Here is a 16,788-nt window from a genome sequence, read left to right as displayed (position 1 = left end):
ACGCGGGGCAGGCCACCCCCACACCCCTGCCATGGCAGACTCACATGGCCATCTCAAACTGCTCCATCCATTTCCTCTTCATGTCCTCTGTCTTGCAGAAAAACTGGAAGCCCTGCTTGCCTTCCAGGTGAATGAGATAGAAGCCGTAGGACCACTGCAGGGAGACGGGAGCATGCTTGAAACAGGCGCGGGCAGGCATGCACACTCGTCTGTATATACACGCTCACATGTACATGCCCTCTAATGACATGGCCCGGGGCCCCTCCAGGATGGCGGCCCACCCGCTTTCACTCCCTAAATGTGACGCCAGAAAAACTCACTGCTCTGAAGTAGAACAACAGAAAAACAAAAAAAGGCAGAGGCGGCCATGGGCCATGGGAGCAAAGTTGGCCCGGCCTGCCCAGCCCTCAGCCACCACCAGGCCTGGCCAGCGCTCGGGGCTTCCAGAGGGAACCAGGAAGAAGGGTTTGGAAAATACGAGCCCGTTTGTGTCAGAAAAGCTAGCAGGGAAAAGGAAAAGAGGGCGAGACAGAAAGAAGAAAGAGAAGATGGCAGAGAGGAGACAAAATTCAGCCGCTCTGAAAGCACCCCGTCCTCAACCTCCAGGGACCGGAGTGCAGGGGGCGGGGGCCGTCACTTCACACCCTCAACTGCGGGCAGATCTGTGATCGCCAACACACATCGCCTCATAAGCCAGAGGCCAAGGCGAGGCCAAGGAAAATGCCATGAGCTCGCCTGGCTCAGGCCCACCCGGAGCCTCCGGACCTCACCCCTGGAGCCCCCAGACCCACCCAGAGCCCCCAGACACCACCCTCAGAGCCCCCAGACCCCATTTCTGGAGCCCCCAGACCACTCCAGACCACTCCTGGAGCCCCCAGACCCCACCTCCTGAGCCCCCAGACACTACTCCTAGAGCCCCCAGACCCCACTCCCAGAGCCCCCAGACCCACGCGGAGCCCCCAGACCCCATTCCTGGAGCCCCCAGACCACTCCTGGAACCCCCAGACCCCACCTCCTGAGCCCCCAGACACTACTCCTAGAGCCCCCAGACCCCACTCCCAGAGCCCCCAGACCCACCCGGAGCCCCCAGACCCCATTCCTGGAGCCCCCAGACCACTCCTGGAGCCCCCAGACCCCATCCCCAGAGCCCCCAGACCCACGCGGAGCCCCCAGACCCCACTCCCAGAGCCCCCAGACCCACGCGGAGCCCCCAGACCCCATTCCTGGAGCCCCCAGACCACTCCTGGAGCCCCCAGACCCCACCTCCTGAGCCCCCAGATCCCACTCCCAGAGCCCTCAGGCCCCACTCCTGGCTCAGGGAAGAAGTGTCAGCACTAGACAAGAAGGCAGTGAGCAGCAGGGTGCCGGGGGCTTACCATCTTCCCGTGAGACTAGGCAGCATGAGGAGAAAAGGGAAGACGAGGTCACCAAGGAGCCTGGCCCAGCCCCCCGCGGGCGACCACAGCCCAGGACATGGCCCACGCCAAGTGCCCCGGGACGGGCAGCCAGGGCAAGGCCCTCCTCCCAGAGGGGAAGGTGATGGGCTGCACTCAGGGCGGTAGCGGGCTGCATCCTCAGCCCTGAGCTTGGGAGGTGCTACTGCTTTCTACCTGTAAGCTCGAGAGTCCAGGCTCTTTAGCACTTTGGTTCCCTGCACCGCCACCCAGCCCTGGGCTGCCTGTAGGTGCTCAGCCCCTGAGTGCAGAAGCTTCTGCAGAGCAGCCCTGAACCAGACAGCAGTCATGGCCCCTCCTTCATCAGTCATGGCCCCTCCCCCAGCAGTCATGGCCCCTCCTTCATCAGCCATGGCCCCGCCCCCAGCAGTCATGGCCCCTCCTCCATCAGCCATGGCCCCTCCCCCAGCAGTCATAGCCCCGCCCCCAGTAGTCATGGCCCCTCCCCCAGCAGGCATGGCCCCTCCCATATCAGCCGTGGCCCCTCCCCCAACAGTCATGGCCCCCCCCTGCAGTCATGGCCCCTCCTTCATCAGCCATGGCCCCTCCCTCATCAGCCATGGCCCCTCCCTCATCAGTCATGGCCCCTCCCCCAGCAGTCATGGCCCCTTCCCCAGCAGCCATGGCCTTTCCCGCACCAGCCCACTGCCCCCTTGCTGGCCATCACAGTCTGACAAGCCACAGCAAGTCCCATCCAGCACTTTCCTCAGAAGATGGAGGGCTGGGGAGGGGCAGGAGTGTCTCTTGCTGCAGGGGCACAGGGGCTGGAGCCAGGCCTCCAAGGTCCAAGGCTGGACTCTACCAGAGGCTTCAGGCAGGGCCCCCACTCAGCGTCCTCACTGGGAGCTGGGATCTGGATTTGGGGCCCCTGCCCCAACCCCAGGAAAGACTCAGACAAGAGGCCAGGGAGGCACTGGGCCTGACAGAGCGGCTAGAGGCCGGCCGCCCACCAGACCAGCCTTCGTCCAGCCACCCCACGACACCTCCCTCAGTGGGGGTCAGCGCCTGCCCTGGGCCCAGCCCCAGCCTTAGAAGCCCCTCGGGCACCTAGGAAGCCGGGGGCCCACCTTCTTGACGTCCTTGTTGTTCATGGGGTCGTCGGTCATCTTGTGGAAGAGCAGCTCTATGATCTCCTTCAGCTCGTAGCTGTAGCCCCTCCTCTTGCAGACGATGACCACCTTGTCAAACAGGAACAGGTACCTGCCCAGCAACACGATCCGGGACCCGTTAGCTCGGCCAGCGCCCTGGGCTCTGAGGTCACGTGACAGCCACGGGCGCCTGGGTGGGCGGCGGGAGGGCTGTTCCCTCCCGGAGCCTGAGCCTGCCCCCCTGGCTAACTCTGACCCCTCAGCCAGATCTCAGCTGCCCAGATAGAACTCCTCCAGGATGCCCACCTAGGCTCCTGCCCCTGGAGGTCCGAGGTGCTTATGGGCGCCTCTGCCCCTCGAGCTGGCCTTCCGCCCAGCACTGGCTTCCGACAGTCACTCCCACTGACATGTCCATCGCCCACTGGACTGGGAGCCCCGTGGGGGCAGGGCTCATATCTGCTGTGACCCCAGCCACGGTCACAGGCCTGGGTCACGGTAGGTGCGAGCGGAGGACTGACCACACTAGGGCCGTGCCGGCTCACTGGGGGCTTTCCTATCTCCCGCCCAGCATTCTTGACCATCCCTTTGGCAGAGAACTCACACAGCTGCCCCTAGGAGCCTCCGGGTGGCCCCCAGCTCCATGCAGTGCCAGCCACAGGCAGGGCAGCCACTGCCTGTCGCCCTCACAGAGAAGGAAGGAAGCAATTAGAACGGAGCAACCTGAAGCTAAATTCACAGGAAAAGCTGCTTCCAGACCTGCGAGGGCGCGGGGTGCCCCTGGGGCGGGCGTCTGACTCGGGGGGCGCCGGCCTGGGGCCTACTCCGCTCACCTGTCTTGCTTGGTGTGGTTGACTGTGGACCGGACCTTCAGTTCCCCGTCGATCTTCGGTCTCCCGAATTCCTCCAGTTTCACTTGCTGGGGAAGAAAGGAGAAGGCCGTGAGCCCTGGAGCCTAAGCGTGTTCCCTCCATGGAGAGAAACGCAGGTGGGCATGTGCCTGGGGCGGCCGTTTCCCACGGAAACCGAAGGCGGGGCCGTGGGGGTCCAGCCCTGTGGTTCCCGACTGGTGCTGAGGACGGATCCCGGAGCGGAGGGTGGGGAGGAACCCGGCCTGAGGCTCCGCGCCTGCACCCCCACTCTGGACTCCCCCCAGCCCCGCGGCAACAAAGGGCGATTGATGGGGGCCCACGGTAACAGGCCACTGTTGTGTGGAGCCCGAGTGGAGACCTGGTGGGGAAAGCCAGACGTCCGACCCGTGGAAACCGAATTAAAGAGAGAACAGACGGGGCTTATCAGACGGAGGGCGGGCGGGGCGCGGGGCGCCTGCCTGTGGCTCATTTGCCACAGAAGAGCCTGCGAGTCCAGACCCGCTCTCTGGCCTGCAGGGACTTCAGTCTCGTCTCCCTCCTGGTTTGTACCTCTTGCTCTGCTCTGATTCACAGAGACCGCTCTGGACAGGTTGCCCTGCGCCCGTCTAGGCGGACAGAAAAAGGAGTGGGTGTTGCCAAGGGCTCTGAGGCCAGCTTGCCCAGAGTTACGATGGAGGCTCTCAGGATCTTCCTTCAGAGTTTTCTGTGTTTTCCAGAAGCTTCCAGAGCACGACTGAGCATGCATCGTGGGGGCTACCCTGGTGGCTCAGTGGTAAAGAATACACCTGCCCATGCAGGGGACAAGGGTTCGATCCCTGGGCCGGGAAGATCCACATGCTTCAGAGCAACTAAGCCCGTGTGCCACAACTACTGGGCCTCTGCTCTAGAGCCCAGGAACTGCAACTGCTGTAGCCCTCGAGCCCTGGGGCCCATGCCCCCAAACAAGAACGGCCACCCCAGTGAGGAACCCCTGCGCCTTAACTGGAGAGTAGCCCCCGCTCGCCACAACCACAGAAAGCCTGTGCAGCAACCAAGACCTAGCACAGCCAAAAATAAAAAATAAATAAAATTTTAAAAGAAAAAAGTGCAGCACTGGTGTCATGCAGGGTGGGACCAACACCCCGATCAGTGATGCAGAGCCCTCGGGCCTCATCTCCAAAGCGCAGGAAGAAACACACTAGCCCCACCTGCTTGAACGGGGTCCAAAGAAAACCGCACACCTGTGCACCTGCTGTTTAATTTTTGCTATTTAATGAGCAAGAACTGCTCGTACGTGAAAACTTAAAAATAAAAGTCGTTGCGTTACAAAAGCAGTGCCCATCCATCCATCGAAAACATCTGACACTCAGAGGGAATGACGGACAGGCCAGGCCCCACCAGGCACTGAGACCACCGCTAATGGCCTGGTACAGTCGCCAGTAACCCGCTCTGCCCTCTGACAGGACAGAAAAATCGGTCGAGTCATAACGCTGTCTGGGAACTTCTGTTTTCTTTGCGGGATGACACATCACGGTTTTCACACCCCATGTCTGCAAGGGCAGTCCTGTCTGGGGTCTTCTGACCCTGGTGGGGTAGCACAGGGATCTGCCCTAGACAGCGACTCCCCCAGACCCTGTAAGTTCAGGGACCAGGAGGCGAAAATGTGTGTAAACCAGAGGTTTGTGGCCAGGTTGATTCTGCACCCAGGGGCATCTGGGGACGTCCGGAGGTGTGTGTGGTGGTCATCACTTGGGCCTCTAAAGGGCAGGGTGCTCCCAGCATCGAGCGGACAGAGACCAGGGGTGCAGCCCACCCTCCTGTGCCGCACAGGACAGACGCCCCCACCACGAGCGGCCGGCTCCAGGTGTCAGCAGCGCTGAGGTGGAGAAACCTCGGCTCAACATTCCGCAGACTGCACGGAGCCAGCACTCGCGGGCACAGCAGGGACAGGCCTGCTTCCCGGGATGGCCCATCTCCCCTCCCCGCAGGACAGCGCGCTTCACACAGCGCCCAAGGCTGAGCCTCTGACGGACTCGGGGATCAGGTCCCGTGAGGCTGTCACCCTGCTAGAGGCCAAGGTGGAGAGGAGAGTCCAGGGCAGCTCCTGGACAGGGTGACTAAACCCTCTCCACTGTCCCTCCCAGGGACCGCAGACGGGGGTGGCCGGGGGTCCGGACCAAGAGGAGCCACGGCCCCACCGGAAGCCACATCCTCCTTTTGGACCCAAGACAGTCCTGGTCCAGGTCAGGCAGGGAGGACAGGGCAGTCACTAGCGTCCTTCCCCCCAGGCCCTGCCCCTCAGCCAGCAGCCACCTTTGCCACCTTTGCGCACAGGGCACCTGGGCTGGCAGTTCAAGGTCAGACTCAGCTCCAGAAGCTCCCCCCTCTCGGCAGGCCGCGCCGGGCATGGCTGCACCTGCCTCCGCAACCCCGACGGGCAGTGTGTGGTCACCCTTGTGCTTATTCAGTATTGAGATTGTGAAAGTAATGTTTAGAAATTATGTCTACATCTACAGAGAGAGAGATGGTCATAATTCTCTCCACTCTTTGCGCGGTCGACTCACTTACCAAGTTTTCTATAGAGCTCTGAAATTCACTGATTTTCTTCAGGGTCTCTTTGTCCCGTTTAACTTCGTTTATGTACATGGCCAAGTCCTGGGACACAACAGAGGTGGGGAGGGGGTTAGCAGGCCCGGCAGGGCACTGTCCCCTGTCCCCGGAGGAGACTGGGCCTCGAAGGGATGCGGGGTGAGAGGCATCACTCACTTGACAAATAAATAAGACGGGAAAGGTGCAGCCCATCGGCAGGCCGGGAAACCCCCCTCAGACTAGAGTGGCTCCTTCCCACCCGTCACTCGGCCCCCTTCTCGGTCCAAGTGGAAGAGAGCAGACAAGTAGACCTGGACCAGCCCGCTCCTCGTGGAGCAAGGGCAGCCCTGGGCCCGGCCGTCCACGCTGCGGCCTCCCGGCGGTCACCAGGGGGCACTGCCTGCCGCGCTCCAGCGGGCCGAGGGGCAGGCACCCAGAGCCTGGGTGGGGTCTGGGAGGCGGGCGCTGGGTGGGTGGGGGGCTAGAGCCGGCTTCGGGCTCCCCTCCAGTGCCCCCTGCCCGTCCCCACAAGCAAGCCCGCCGGCAGGGCAGATTCCGAGACCCGAAGGCAGGAGCATGACAAGGTGGGCCCGGTGAACTGTCCAACCCCAGGGCCTCCATGGCCTAGGGCACAGAGCCCACCCACGACCTGGAGCGAGGCTCTCCAGGAGGACAGGCCGCTCAGAGGACCTCTCGACACAGAGCGCCCAGCCGCGGGGTGTGGAAGCCAGCGAAAGGGCGGTCGTCCCGGGAACACGGCTTTGTAAAGCCAGAGAACGCACAGGGCACGGCCCGGTGAGCGGGGCCAAGTTCAGCCCAAGCCAACGCACAGGTGAGAAAGGACGGAGCCCGCGGAGGGACCTGCCCGGAAGGTGGGGGCATCGGGGCCAGGCAGCCGCAGGCGGCGGGAGCCCTTTCGGGATGGAGCTGTTCAGCGGCTTCTGGGGACGGAGTGGGCAGGGGAGAGGCGGCGTAGCTGGGCGGTGGGGGGATCATTTCAGAAGCAGCTGCCACAGGGCTGGACAGAGGGAACCATGGGGCCAGGTGGCCCAGAACCGAGTCCGCTACCTGGGTTCTGCTGACAGCGGCAGTGGACAGTCAGAGAGGAAGGAGGAATGGAGCCCCAGGGGAGTCACTGCGGGCAGGGGGGCAGGCTAGGGAAGAGAACTCCTCCCCCTCAACACACACACACGGCCCCTCTGCCCTTGGTGGGTCTCATCCACCATCCTGCCCCCTCCTCTATCTCTTGCCATCCCAGGAAAATCTACGTCTCCGGTCACAGAGGTCAGATTGTTTGTCGGCCCAGGTCCGGTCCGAGACGGCAGGCCTGGCCCGTAAAGCCCTGTCTGCCCAGCCTCTCCCCTGCCTCGGTGACCCACCTGCATGGCCTCCAGCGCTTCTTTGAGCTGCTGCCTCTCCGGCCGGTCGGTGGAATGGCTCAGAAGTTCCTGGAGGGGTGGAGGGGCGTGGGTCACCACTCAGGGCCTGGGCCCTCCTCCCCAGCCAGCGCCAGGCATGCAGAGAGAGCCAGCTCCCCTCCCCGGACAAAGCCGCCACGTAGCCACGCCCAGGCTCTGGTCTGAGCGCCCAGACGGGTGGCAAGTCCACCCCAGGGGACACACGGCTTTGAGGTGAGCTGTTCCCGACTCTCGTGGATCAAGAGAGGGACACTAAGACAGCACAAAGCCAGGAGCTGAGCAGAAAGGGGGCCCGTGGGCCCACTGAAGAGCCTCGCCCCGCACCTCGCGGAGACCACTGCCCCAGCAGGCTTGTCTGTCCCGAAGGGTTTCCTGCTCTCATGGCTACAGGAAGGTCGGGGACCGGCTTAACAGACCAGCCCCCGGAGCTCTTATTTCTGGCCTGAGGATGCTTTTCTGTCTCGCTTTATTTTCTCTCACTGATCTGAATCGTAATGTTCCCTGTGTATTAACTGACAAATACTTGCAATACACATAAATACTGCACAGCTCCTGATTCTTATTTCACAGGTTTTTTCTGGCCTGCACCACTCAGCGTGCGGGCTCTTAGTTCCCCGACCAGGGATCGAACCCCCGGGCCCCCTGCACTGGGAGTGAACAGTCTTAACCACCAGACCACCAGGGCAGTCCCTGTTTTACAGCTTCTAGGCAGTAAGCATGGACTGGTTTCCTCTGCTTGTTCGTCTGCCAGTCTGGCCCGTCTGTGGGCTCCACCGCACACCCTGGGCTCTGCGGGCCCTGACGCACCCGGGCCCGTCTCACCTTGAGGAGCAGGTGGTATTTGAGTACCCTCTGCATGGGGACCACCAGCAGGTCCTGCAGCTTGAACTTCCCCTCTTGGACCTTGAGGGTGCATTCCTGGGTGTCGGGGGAGCAGAAAGTGGATTTAGAGCATCCTTGCTCAGGGATGCCAGACCCCAGCACCCCCATCCCCCAGCCTGGGGAGGAGGGCAGACCCAAGTCCTGAACTACAGCCGGGGTGTCCAGTGCGTCTCTGGTCAGGCTCCCAGACACCCTCCCCATGCCCGGTGTGTGCAGAGGGCAGGGGGCCTGCTGCCTTTCAGAGCTTCAGGAGTCTGCAGTGGCCACCTAGGGGTGGATTCTGAGCGACCCCTGGCCTGGGGTCTACCAGAGACGCTCAGGGGAGCCAGCTCACACTAAGGAGGGACCACCCTCAGGAATGAGGGCTCCCAGTGGTTGCCTGGAGACACAGGGGCATCAGGCCTCTCCAAGGGGCGTGTCACCCCCAACACTGTGGGAGAAAGGGGACATGCCACCAGGATTCACCCTGGAAACCAGCCGAGCAGCCAGATACAACCTGGGAAGCCCTGTCTCTGTGGACCGCCTGCTACCCCCCAGGTGGGAGGAGCCCGGAAAGGAGCTCACGTGGGGGGCTCGAGGCGGGTGAGACTCACATCAAGAGGGGTGAGACTCGCAGGGCTGGGAGACTCCACGGCTCCCAGCAGACGACCATGACCTGGGCCCCCTCAGGGTCCAAACAGACCAGGGTCAGGGAGCAGTTGTAGCCCCCCACTAAGCCAGATCTGGTCCTGGGGCCCTGCCACTGCTGCACCCAGGGGACTCAGGCTGGGCCCGGGCCTGGGACAGTGACCTCTCCCTGCCCACTCTCAACCCCAACAAAAGGCAAAGGGAAAAAACCTCATCAGCCAAAAACATCTACAAACACATCACATCCCTGCCCCGTCCCCACCTTTCCAGGAAACGGGCAAGAGGCCAGGGATGGGCGGGCCCGGGTGGGAAGTCCCCCGTACCTCGACTTTCTGCCTGAAGTCCTCCCTGCTGGCCAGGAGCTGGTTCAGGGTGTTCTGGGCGTGCTCCATGTGACTGCAGTACTGCCCGTAGATCAGGAGCCTGGGCGGTGGGCACGCACACAGCGACAGACAGAGACAGACAGAGAGACACAGACACACAGAGAGACGCACAGAGACAGACAGAGAGACAGACACACAGAGCCAGACACAGAGACAGACACACACACACACACAGACACACAGGCACAGACACACACACACACACAGGCACACAGGCACAGACACACACACATAGGCACACAGAGACAGACAGAGAGACGCACAGAGACAGACAGAGACAGACAGAGAGACAGACACACAGAGACAGACATAGAGACAGAGACACACACACACACAGACACACAGAGACAGACACAGAGACAGACAGAGACGCACAGAGACAGACAGAGACAGACAGACACACAGAGACACACAGAGAGACAGAGAGACAGACACACAGAGACAGACAGAGACACACAGACACACAGAGACACACAGAGAGACAGACAGAGAGACAGAGAGACAGACACACAGAAACAGACACAGAGACAGAGACACACACACACACAGACACACAGACAGACACAGAGACACACAGAGAGACAGACAGAGAGACAGACGCACAGAGACAGACAGAGACACACACACACAGACACACAGAGACAGACAGAGAGACACAGAGACAGACAGAGAGACACACAGAGAGACAGACAGACAGAGACAGACACAGAGACACACATAAACACACACACACAGAGACACACAGAGAGACAGACAGAGAGACAGACAGAGACACACACACACACAGACACACAGGCACAGACACACACACACACACACGGTATGAGTCTGTTCTGCTTTCATGACAAGCCATAGGTCTCTCCCCATGACAGCCCCTCACGAGTTCTCTCCGTGAGGCTCTGTTCCCTCCCTTCCCTGCCCAGAAGGAGGGCTGCCCACCATGCGGGGGAACGCGCACCCGCCTTCCCCGAACCTTTCCGCTCCAGTGACTTGCTATTGAACCGAGAGTTTTCACGTGAAAGTTGATTAAGACCCATCATCTCTGGAAGCGATCAGGGGCTGGAGACCCAGGGGTCTCTGTGCAAGCTGTGCCGGTCTGTAAGGCAGGGCTGCCCCACATCGAGGGAAGGCTACGTGGGCAGCAAAAGCTCTGCCTACAGCCCAGCGGGCACCGCCCACATTCCCAGGCACAGAGGCCCCCCTGCTCCTCAGCAGCCCTGACTCCCTCCCGGGCCCTGCAGACCTTCTCCTGAGCACCTGGAGCCTGGCGCCCCCGGGGCAGCCAGCCTTGGGGCGCACCCTTACCTTCCTTCCGCACTCCCCCGGCTCATTCATCCCGAGGTTCTGGCGGACAGTGTGTGCACAGCAGGTCCCAGCCCTGCTTTCCTCACTGCACTCCCCTCCCATCAGCCAGTACAGCTGCACCGGCAGCCGTCTCCAGCCAGAAAACTTCTATTCATCCATCAAAACCCTGCCTTACCACTTCCTGCTCTGTGTCCCCGCCCCTCCCCACCCCTGTCCTCCAGCTCAGCTGGGCCAGGCTGAAAGCACAGAGATGGGTGGAGAGCAGTGGGGAAGAGCCTATCCAGTCCAGAGGGGTCCACAAAGGAGACTGGGCCCCCCTGCCCGCCACCAGCTCTGAGTTCCAGGGGCAGGTCTCATCTCTCCCCGCGTGCCAGCATGTAGCCTGGGGCCCTGGCTGGCATGGCCTGCACAAGGCCCTTACACACTCGGCTGTGAGTAGCCACATTCATCTGTAAATAGGTGACAAGTGAAATCTGACCACAGCTACTTACAGCAAAGACCAAGGGACGTACCCACGCCTGCTCTCAGGCTCACTTACACACCACATTTAGGCTCTGGGAGGTGACCAGACTCATAAGGTCACCAGCAAGGGAGTGGCCAGGCCGGATCCCACAGCAAATCCAGACCCCACGTGGCTCCCAAGTCCAGTCTCCCCAGCCCCGTGGGGAGGCCTCTCCTGAGTCCAGCGGCCAGCACTCCAGGGCCACCCCCTCCCCACCCAACTGCAGAGCAGAGCTGTGGCTACACACCCCCCTGCCTCGGGCCACAGCTGGCCCCACCGAGATGGGAGGGGAGCTGCTCAGGGACTCAGCCAAGACACCCTGTCCTGGGAGGGATATCGGTCCCCAAAGGCATGTCCACCAGGGGCCTCAGGATGTGACCCTGCAGATGTAATCACAGCCCACAGGGTCGTGGTCAGATCATGCCGGACTAGGGTGGGCCCTGCATCCAAGGACAAGGTCCTTATAAGAGACAAAAGGACCCAGAGACACAGAAAGAGGCCAAGTGAGTGTGGAGAACAGGCTGGGGGATTGTGGCCACAAGCCAACGACATCTGGGGCCCCCAGGTGCTGGAAGCATCAGGGAGGCCCCTCCCTGCAGCCTCCAGAGGGAGCAGGGCCCAGCGAGACCGGTTTCGGACACTAGCCTCCAGGCCTGAGAGAGAATTAAATTTCTGATGTGTTAAGGCTCCGAGTTTGTGGGAATTTGTGACAACAGCCCCGGGACACTCATGCTGACCCCTTCGCCCTCTGTCCACACCACGGCACGTCTGAGCACCAGCCCCAGGCCAGGTACCATGGGCTGTGGAGTCTGTGGGTGGTTTGACTCTTCCTTGAAAATCCAGAGAAACTGCCAGGATGTTCTAAGTCTGTTGGAGGAAGTCGGTGAAGGAAGTGAAGTTGATGGGCCTTAATTTTAACCATAAAAATCTGCTGCTGAGTAAAAGTATCTGAAACTTGGAAGTAAAGCGATGCAGGCAGTGCAGACTTCCTGCTTCAGGGTCTCACGGGAGCGCCTGGGAACACGCGGGACAGGCGGCCTTCTCTGACCCGGCCTGACGCACCCTCGCCGGACACTGCTCGGGACACGATTTCCGTCACGATGCAGAAGTGGCCCGGAGGACTCGGTGCTCGTGTCAGGGAGGAAACGGACTGGCTTGTATCTAATGTGGCCACCCTCTTCCTAACTTCTGTCCCCACTGACTGCGGCCGGAGGGCCAGCCCGTCCTCTGAGGGAGCCCCGTCATCTCCCCGGCCTCCCTTTCCTGAGCCGGGTGATGTCTGTCGCCAGCTCCGTATGGCTCTGCGCCAGGGTGGTGTTATTTAGGCCTGAACGTTCAGTTGCAACCCCATAAAGGGAAGCACGCGGGCGTCTCCCAGAAGTACTGATGGCCCAGTTCCTCGCTATGTCACTGCTGCCCCAATGCTCACGGTGCCAGGGAGGGACACAGGACAAGCTGAACCCCCACACACCCAAGCCCCACCCCTCTCCTGCCCTCAGCTTCCCCATCTGGGAAAGGACATCTGGACAGTGTAAGAAGTCTAGCCTTTCCAGCTGAGGGTTCAGGGCAGCCCTCCAGACAGGGCGGCCGCGTGAACCCCTGTGGGGGCTCTAGGAGGGTGCGAGAGGGCTGTCTCCACGCAGGACCACCCAGCCTCAGGCTTTGAGATGAGAGGTCCCCAGAGACCCTGCCCCCGTGAATGGAGATCACAGTCAGGCCGCAGCACCTCCACCCAACACTGGAGGCAGCAGAAGCTGCAAGACACCAAAGCCCTCGCCCGCCCAGGACCTCTCTCCAGACACTCACGGAAACCCCTGGGGCCCTGGGTAGGGGGGACCTGCCTTTCTGAATGACATCCTCCTAGCAGCACTTGTGCAAAGCTCCACGGTAGTCCCTTCTAAAAGCTAGGACTCCTGCCCTCCCAATGGGCCACCAGCTCCGGGCCACCGGGCCCATCTGGCCCAACCCTCTGACCCACCAGAAGTCAGGCTCTGGGCCACCTTGGTCAGCCCCAGCAATACATACAAACAGTCTGACTTTAATGCAAACCTCTCCTGAGAGCCTGTCCCCCTAGGTGGGACACGTCTCTTTAGGCCCATGTAGTTAACAGGAGCCTCTGCCTTGTCTAAGGATCAAGGCCGCAATGATGGGAGTAAAACCTCCAAAAAGAGAGAGGTGACTGTCCTCTGCCACCTGGCACTGGTCATACCACACTCGGCTGCCACCCCATCCTTCATCCACGATGAGCTGCCAGGATCTTGCCCCTTGAATTCCTCAGTGGCTTTTCCTGCCCTCAGCTAAAAAATTCTGAATCCCTCTCTCAGCCTACCAGATCCTGCAGAACCTGGGATTGCTCCTTACTTAGAGAACCACCTCTTCACCCCCCTCATTCCTGCTCCCCTGGCCTCTGCCAGTTTCCAGAACAGAGCTCCTGGCTCTCACCAGGGCCTTCCCTTCATTCTCTGCTGCCCATACGGCTGAGGGTTGATCCTCTCTCACCCAGGTCCTCAGGGGCCCCCACCGTCAGCTCCAAGTCGCTTCCCCACGTCCCCCTCCCCCTACTCCCATGCAGCCCATAATAAGTCTTGTGTGTGGACTCATTCCCAGGGAGAGCTGGGCCAGCTCTGTTCACCATGATGTCCTTGGCCCAGAGTCTGGATGCCACACACAGCAGGCACTCCATAAATGCTCAGGTGCTGCACACAGCAGGCGCTCCATAAATGCTTGTGGCGTCGGTAAGTCAGTGAACATCAGGGTCATAGGGGCTGACTCAGAAATTGAAGGGAAGTGCCAGAAAAGCTGGACGCTGGGATAGACACAGCGATTCAGCCAATCCACTCTGATGACATGCAGCCAGCCCCTCCCGCAACAAAAGGGCCTGGGTCCCCGAGGCCCTGCAGGGGGTGACGGTCTGCAGAGCTCTTGGTACCAGGATACGCTCAGCTCACTGCCGTTCTCCATGTTGGAAACATCCGTCATGTCCCGAGGAAAGGAGGCCTGGGGGCAGGTCAGCCCAAGGTCGTGCGTGGAGGGGGCCCTAGGACTTGCTCATGGGCCAACTGGACCGCGGGGACCAGGCAGCCACGCCTGGCACGGGGGATGAGGAGGGTCCCCGAGAAGGCACATCATCCATCTATGCCTTGGCCACCTGCCCTTGAGCTGGGTTAATGGGCCCAGAGTCCAGCTTTATCCACAGCCGCCCCCTGCTCAGCCAAAGCATGGCACGAATGAGGCGCTGTGCCCACCATCTGGGCGAGGGTCAGGTCTGATAGCTCAAGTTCGCCAGCGGGGCACCGTGGCGTGGGCTCACCTGGCATGATGGCTTGCAGCCAGGTGAGAGGAGAACCTTGCTGGGGGCAAAGGGTGGGCTAGAGAGCCGGCCTGACCCCCGGCCTCCATCTGCGCACCCTCGCCCGGGCCAGCCAGCGTGCCCACACCCGCTGGTCCCCGGAGAAACACTGTCCGCTCCCCTCCCCTTGCACGTGCGTTTACACGGGCACTGCTGCTCTCTTGTGGCTCCCGGGAGCCCCCGACTCTTGGCCCCTGAGAGAGCAGGCTCAAGGACCCTCGCCTGCTCAGGGGGGCACAGCGCCTTGCCCGGAGCTGGACGGCGCCTGGGGAGGCACCTTCAGGGGGTCCCGGGTGAAGGCGCCCTGCCATGGCTTCTGGGCAGGAGGGTGACGCAGGGGACCCTCCTGCAGATGAGGGTGACACGGACCCAGGGTCCCCACCAGCCCCTGTGGGGCCTTCTACAGCTCTCGGGACCCCTCCTCAGACCCCAGGAATCAGTATTTTTAACAAGCTCCCAGGTGGCTTCAACGAGCAGCCGGGTCTAGGCACCATGAAGATAAGACTCTGTGGGATCCTCCCCCAAAGATTCCACGATGGACAGAAAGCAAGGCCCCGTTTCCCGGTGGATCTCATGGGATTTCAGTGGCTAAAACCGCTGTCTCCCAGGCCCCCCGCAGTGCTGGCCTCTCGCGAGCCCCTTTCACATCACCTGGCTTCATCCTCGTCAGCATCTCGCCCTCGAGAGCCGGCGGCCGTGGTGCGAGGGAGGGAAGCAGGGGCCGAGATCTCTGCTGGGACGGCAGAGCCATCCTGACAGCTGCCCTCCGCACGCAGCCAGAAGCTTCCAGAATCCCGATTCCATGCCCTCCTCACCCCCGCCAGACTCCAGCAGGCCATTCTCGAGAACAGAAGGCCACCTCCTCAACCCCTCCATCAGCTGGGGTGACAAAACAGGCTTAAAGAATCAAACAGATTGAGAGGCCACACGGCAGCAAAGCGCCTGCCCTGATTCCTGATGAGCTGTCACCCCCCCCCCCGACAGTCTGGATCCTGGACCAGGGCTGTCACTAAGGGGACAAGGACTGCAGGTGACGCTGCTGGGCTGGAGGCTGGGGCCCTCTCTGCCTCCAGACTCCATCTAACCACCTGGGCGGGGCCCGGAGGAGAGAAGCCGCCTCGGATTCTGACGAGGGCATCTACACCCCCTCTGCTCCGCGGACATTTGCCCCGAAGCTGCGGACACTCAGACGGGACCAGGGCACCACTGGAAGGTCCACTGCCCTGGAACTACCATCTCCCCAAGTTCAGGGCCAAGGCTGGTTTACGCCAGGATGGCCACGCATCCGTGCCCACATCTGCCACCGGCACCTCGCCTGGTCACCCAGGGTCGGCTCCTCCACACGGCCGGCCACCACTGCCTTCACTGGCTGGGGACCAGGCCTGGCCTCTGGTCACCCGCATGGCACCGAGGGGCACAAATGCCATCCTTGCCCCTGACCACCCGATAAAGAATTCCAGGTGTGGCATCCTAGCAAGGAAGCAGGCATGTGTCCTCCGCCCTGGGGACCCAGAGCCCCTGAAGCCCCTCACTCAGGCCTGCAGGGGGTTGGGGGGGGTGGTTCTTGCAGCAGCAGCTTCCAAGGGCCACACCCACCAGGCTCAGAGCCAGAGTGCCCTGGCACCGGATCCCCGGGGCCCACAGCACTGCAGGGAACCCTGATGGCACGAGGGTCCCTATCCACCCAGACCCCCAGGAACAGAGGTGAAGGGGCTGCTAGGGGCCTTATGAGGCCCCCTCCTGTCCAGGTGGGGAAGGCAGGGAGGCCAGGCAGTTTCCTCAGTTTACAAGTGAGGACAGGGCGGAACTGGAGACGCTCCCGAGGCCCTGTCCACTCACCTCTCCTTGAAGTCCAGGAAGACCTTGGCCAGCGAGCTGCCGCCCGCCATCATGGACACGTCGATGGCCCTCAGGAAGCTGTGATGCACCTTAATCAGGTCCTGGGATGATAAGCAACCACGCATGAGCAGGCTCAGAGGGCGGGGTAGGGGGTGCAGAGGCTCCGGTCAAGCTCTTTCGGGGCTGCTGTTTGAAGGACGTCCACGCGTGTGGCTGGGCGCGGGGTGCACCTCCCAACGTGCTCGCCCGGGGGGTGATCCACTGGAAGGCTCTACAGCCGGCCACAGCGGTACCAGCCTGTCCAGACACACAGTGGCCAACCCCAGCCAGCGTCCTTGTGACCCACCCACTGGGTGAGAGAGCTAAGGGGCTCACAGGCTCTGAGGGTAGAGTCTCTCCTCCACCGAAGTGGGGTCCAGCTCCGGGGAAGTGTGTCCACTTCGGAGCAGAGGGGTGCCCATCACCCTCTGTGTCCATGTCCAGACACCACAGGGCAGCCAAGGG

The 16,788-nt window shown here is 61.8% G+C and overlaps 1 protein-coding gene across 4 annotated transcripts in view; it reads right to left on the bottom strand.

Annotated features, from left to right (window-relative positions):
- Positions 1-16,788, bottom strand: part of VAV2 (vav guanine nucleotide exchange factor 2) — a 179,384-nt gene that overhangs the window by 20,673 nt on the left and 141,923 nt on the right. For 3 of the 4 annotated variants that reach the window (XM_081595898.1, XM_081595900.1, XM_081595901.1), the window contains exons 8-15: positions 16,285-16,385; positions 9,230-9,329; positions 8,220-8,315; positions 7,359-7,427; positions 5,959-6,045; positions 3,373-3,458; positions 2,522-2,654; positions 45-154 (exon numbers count right to left, since the gene is read on the bottom strand). In XM_081595898.1, coding sequence (XP_081452024.1) covers positions 45-154; positions 2,522-2,654; positions 3,373-3,458; positions 5,959-6,045; positions 7,359-7,427; positions 8,220-8,315; positions 9,230-9,329; positions 16,285-16,385 — 782 coding nt within the window. Of the gene's footprint in view, positions 1-44; positions 155-1,376; positions 1,392-2,521; positions 2,655-3,372; positions 3,459-5,958; positions 6,046-7,358; positions 7,428-8,219; positions 8,316-9,229; positions 9,330-16,284; positions 16,386-16,788 lie in introns of all 4 variants that reach the window. The other variant, XM_081595899.1, reaches the window with a different exon arrangement.

The sequence above is a fragment of the Giraffa tippelskirchi genome, chromosome 4, assembly GCF_054371585.1.
Source record: "Giraffa tippelskirchi isolate mGirTip1 chromosome 4, T2T-mGirTip1v1.2.pri, whole genome shotgun sequence".
NCBI classification, from domain to species: domain Eukaryota; kingdom Metazoa; phylum Chordata; class Mammalia; order Artiodactyla; family Giraffidae; genus Giraffa; species Giraffa tippelskirchi.
Note: the sequence above shows the minus strand (reverse complement) of the source record. Positions and strands in the feature narration are given on the sequence as shown.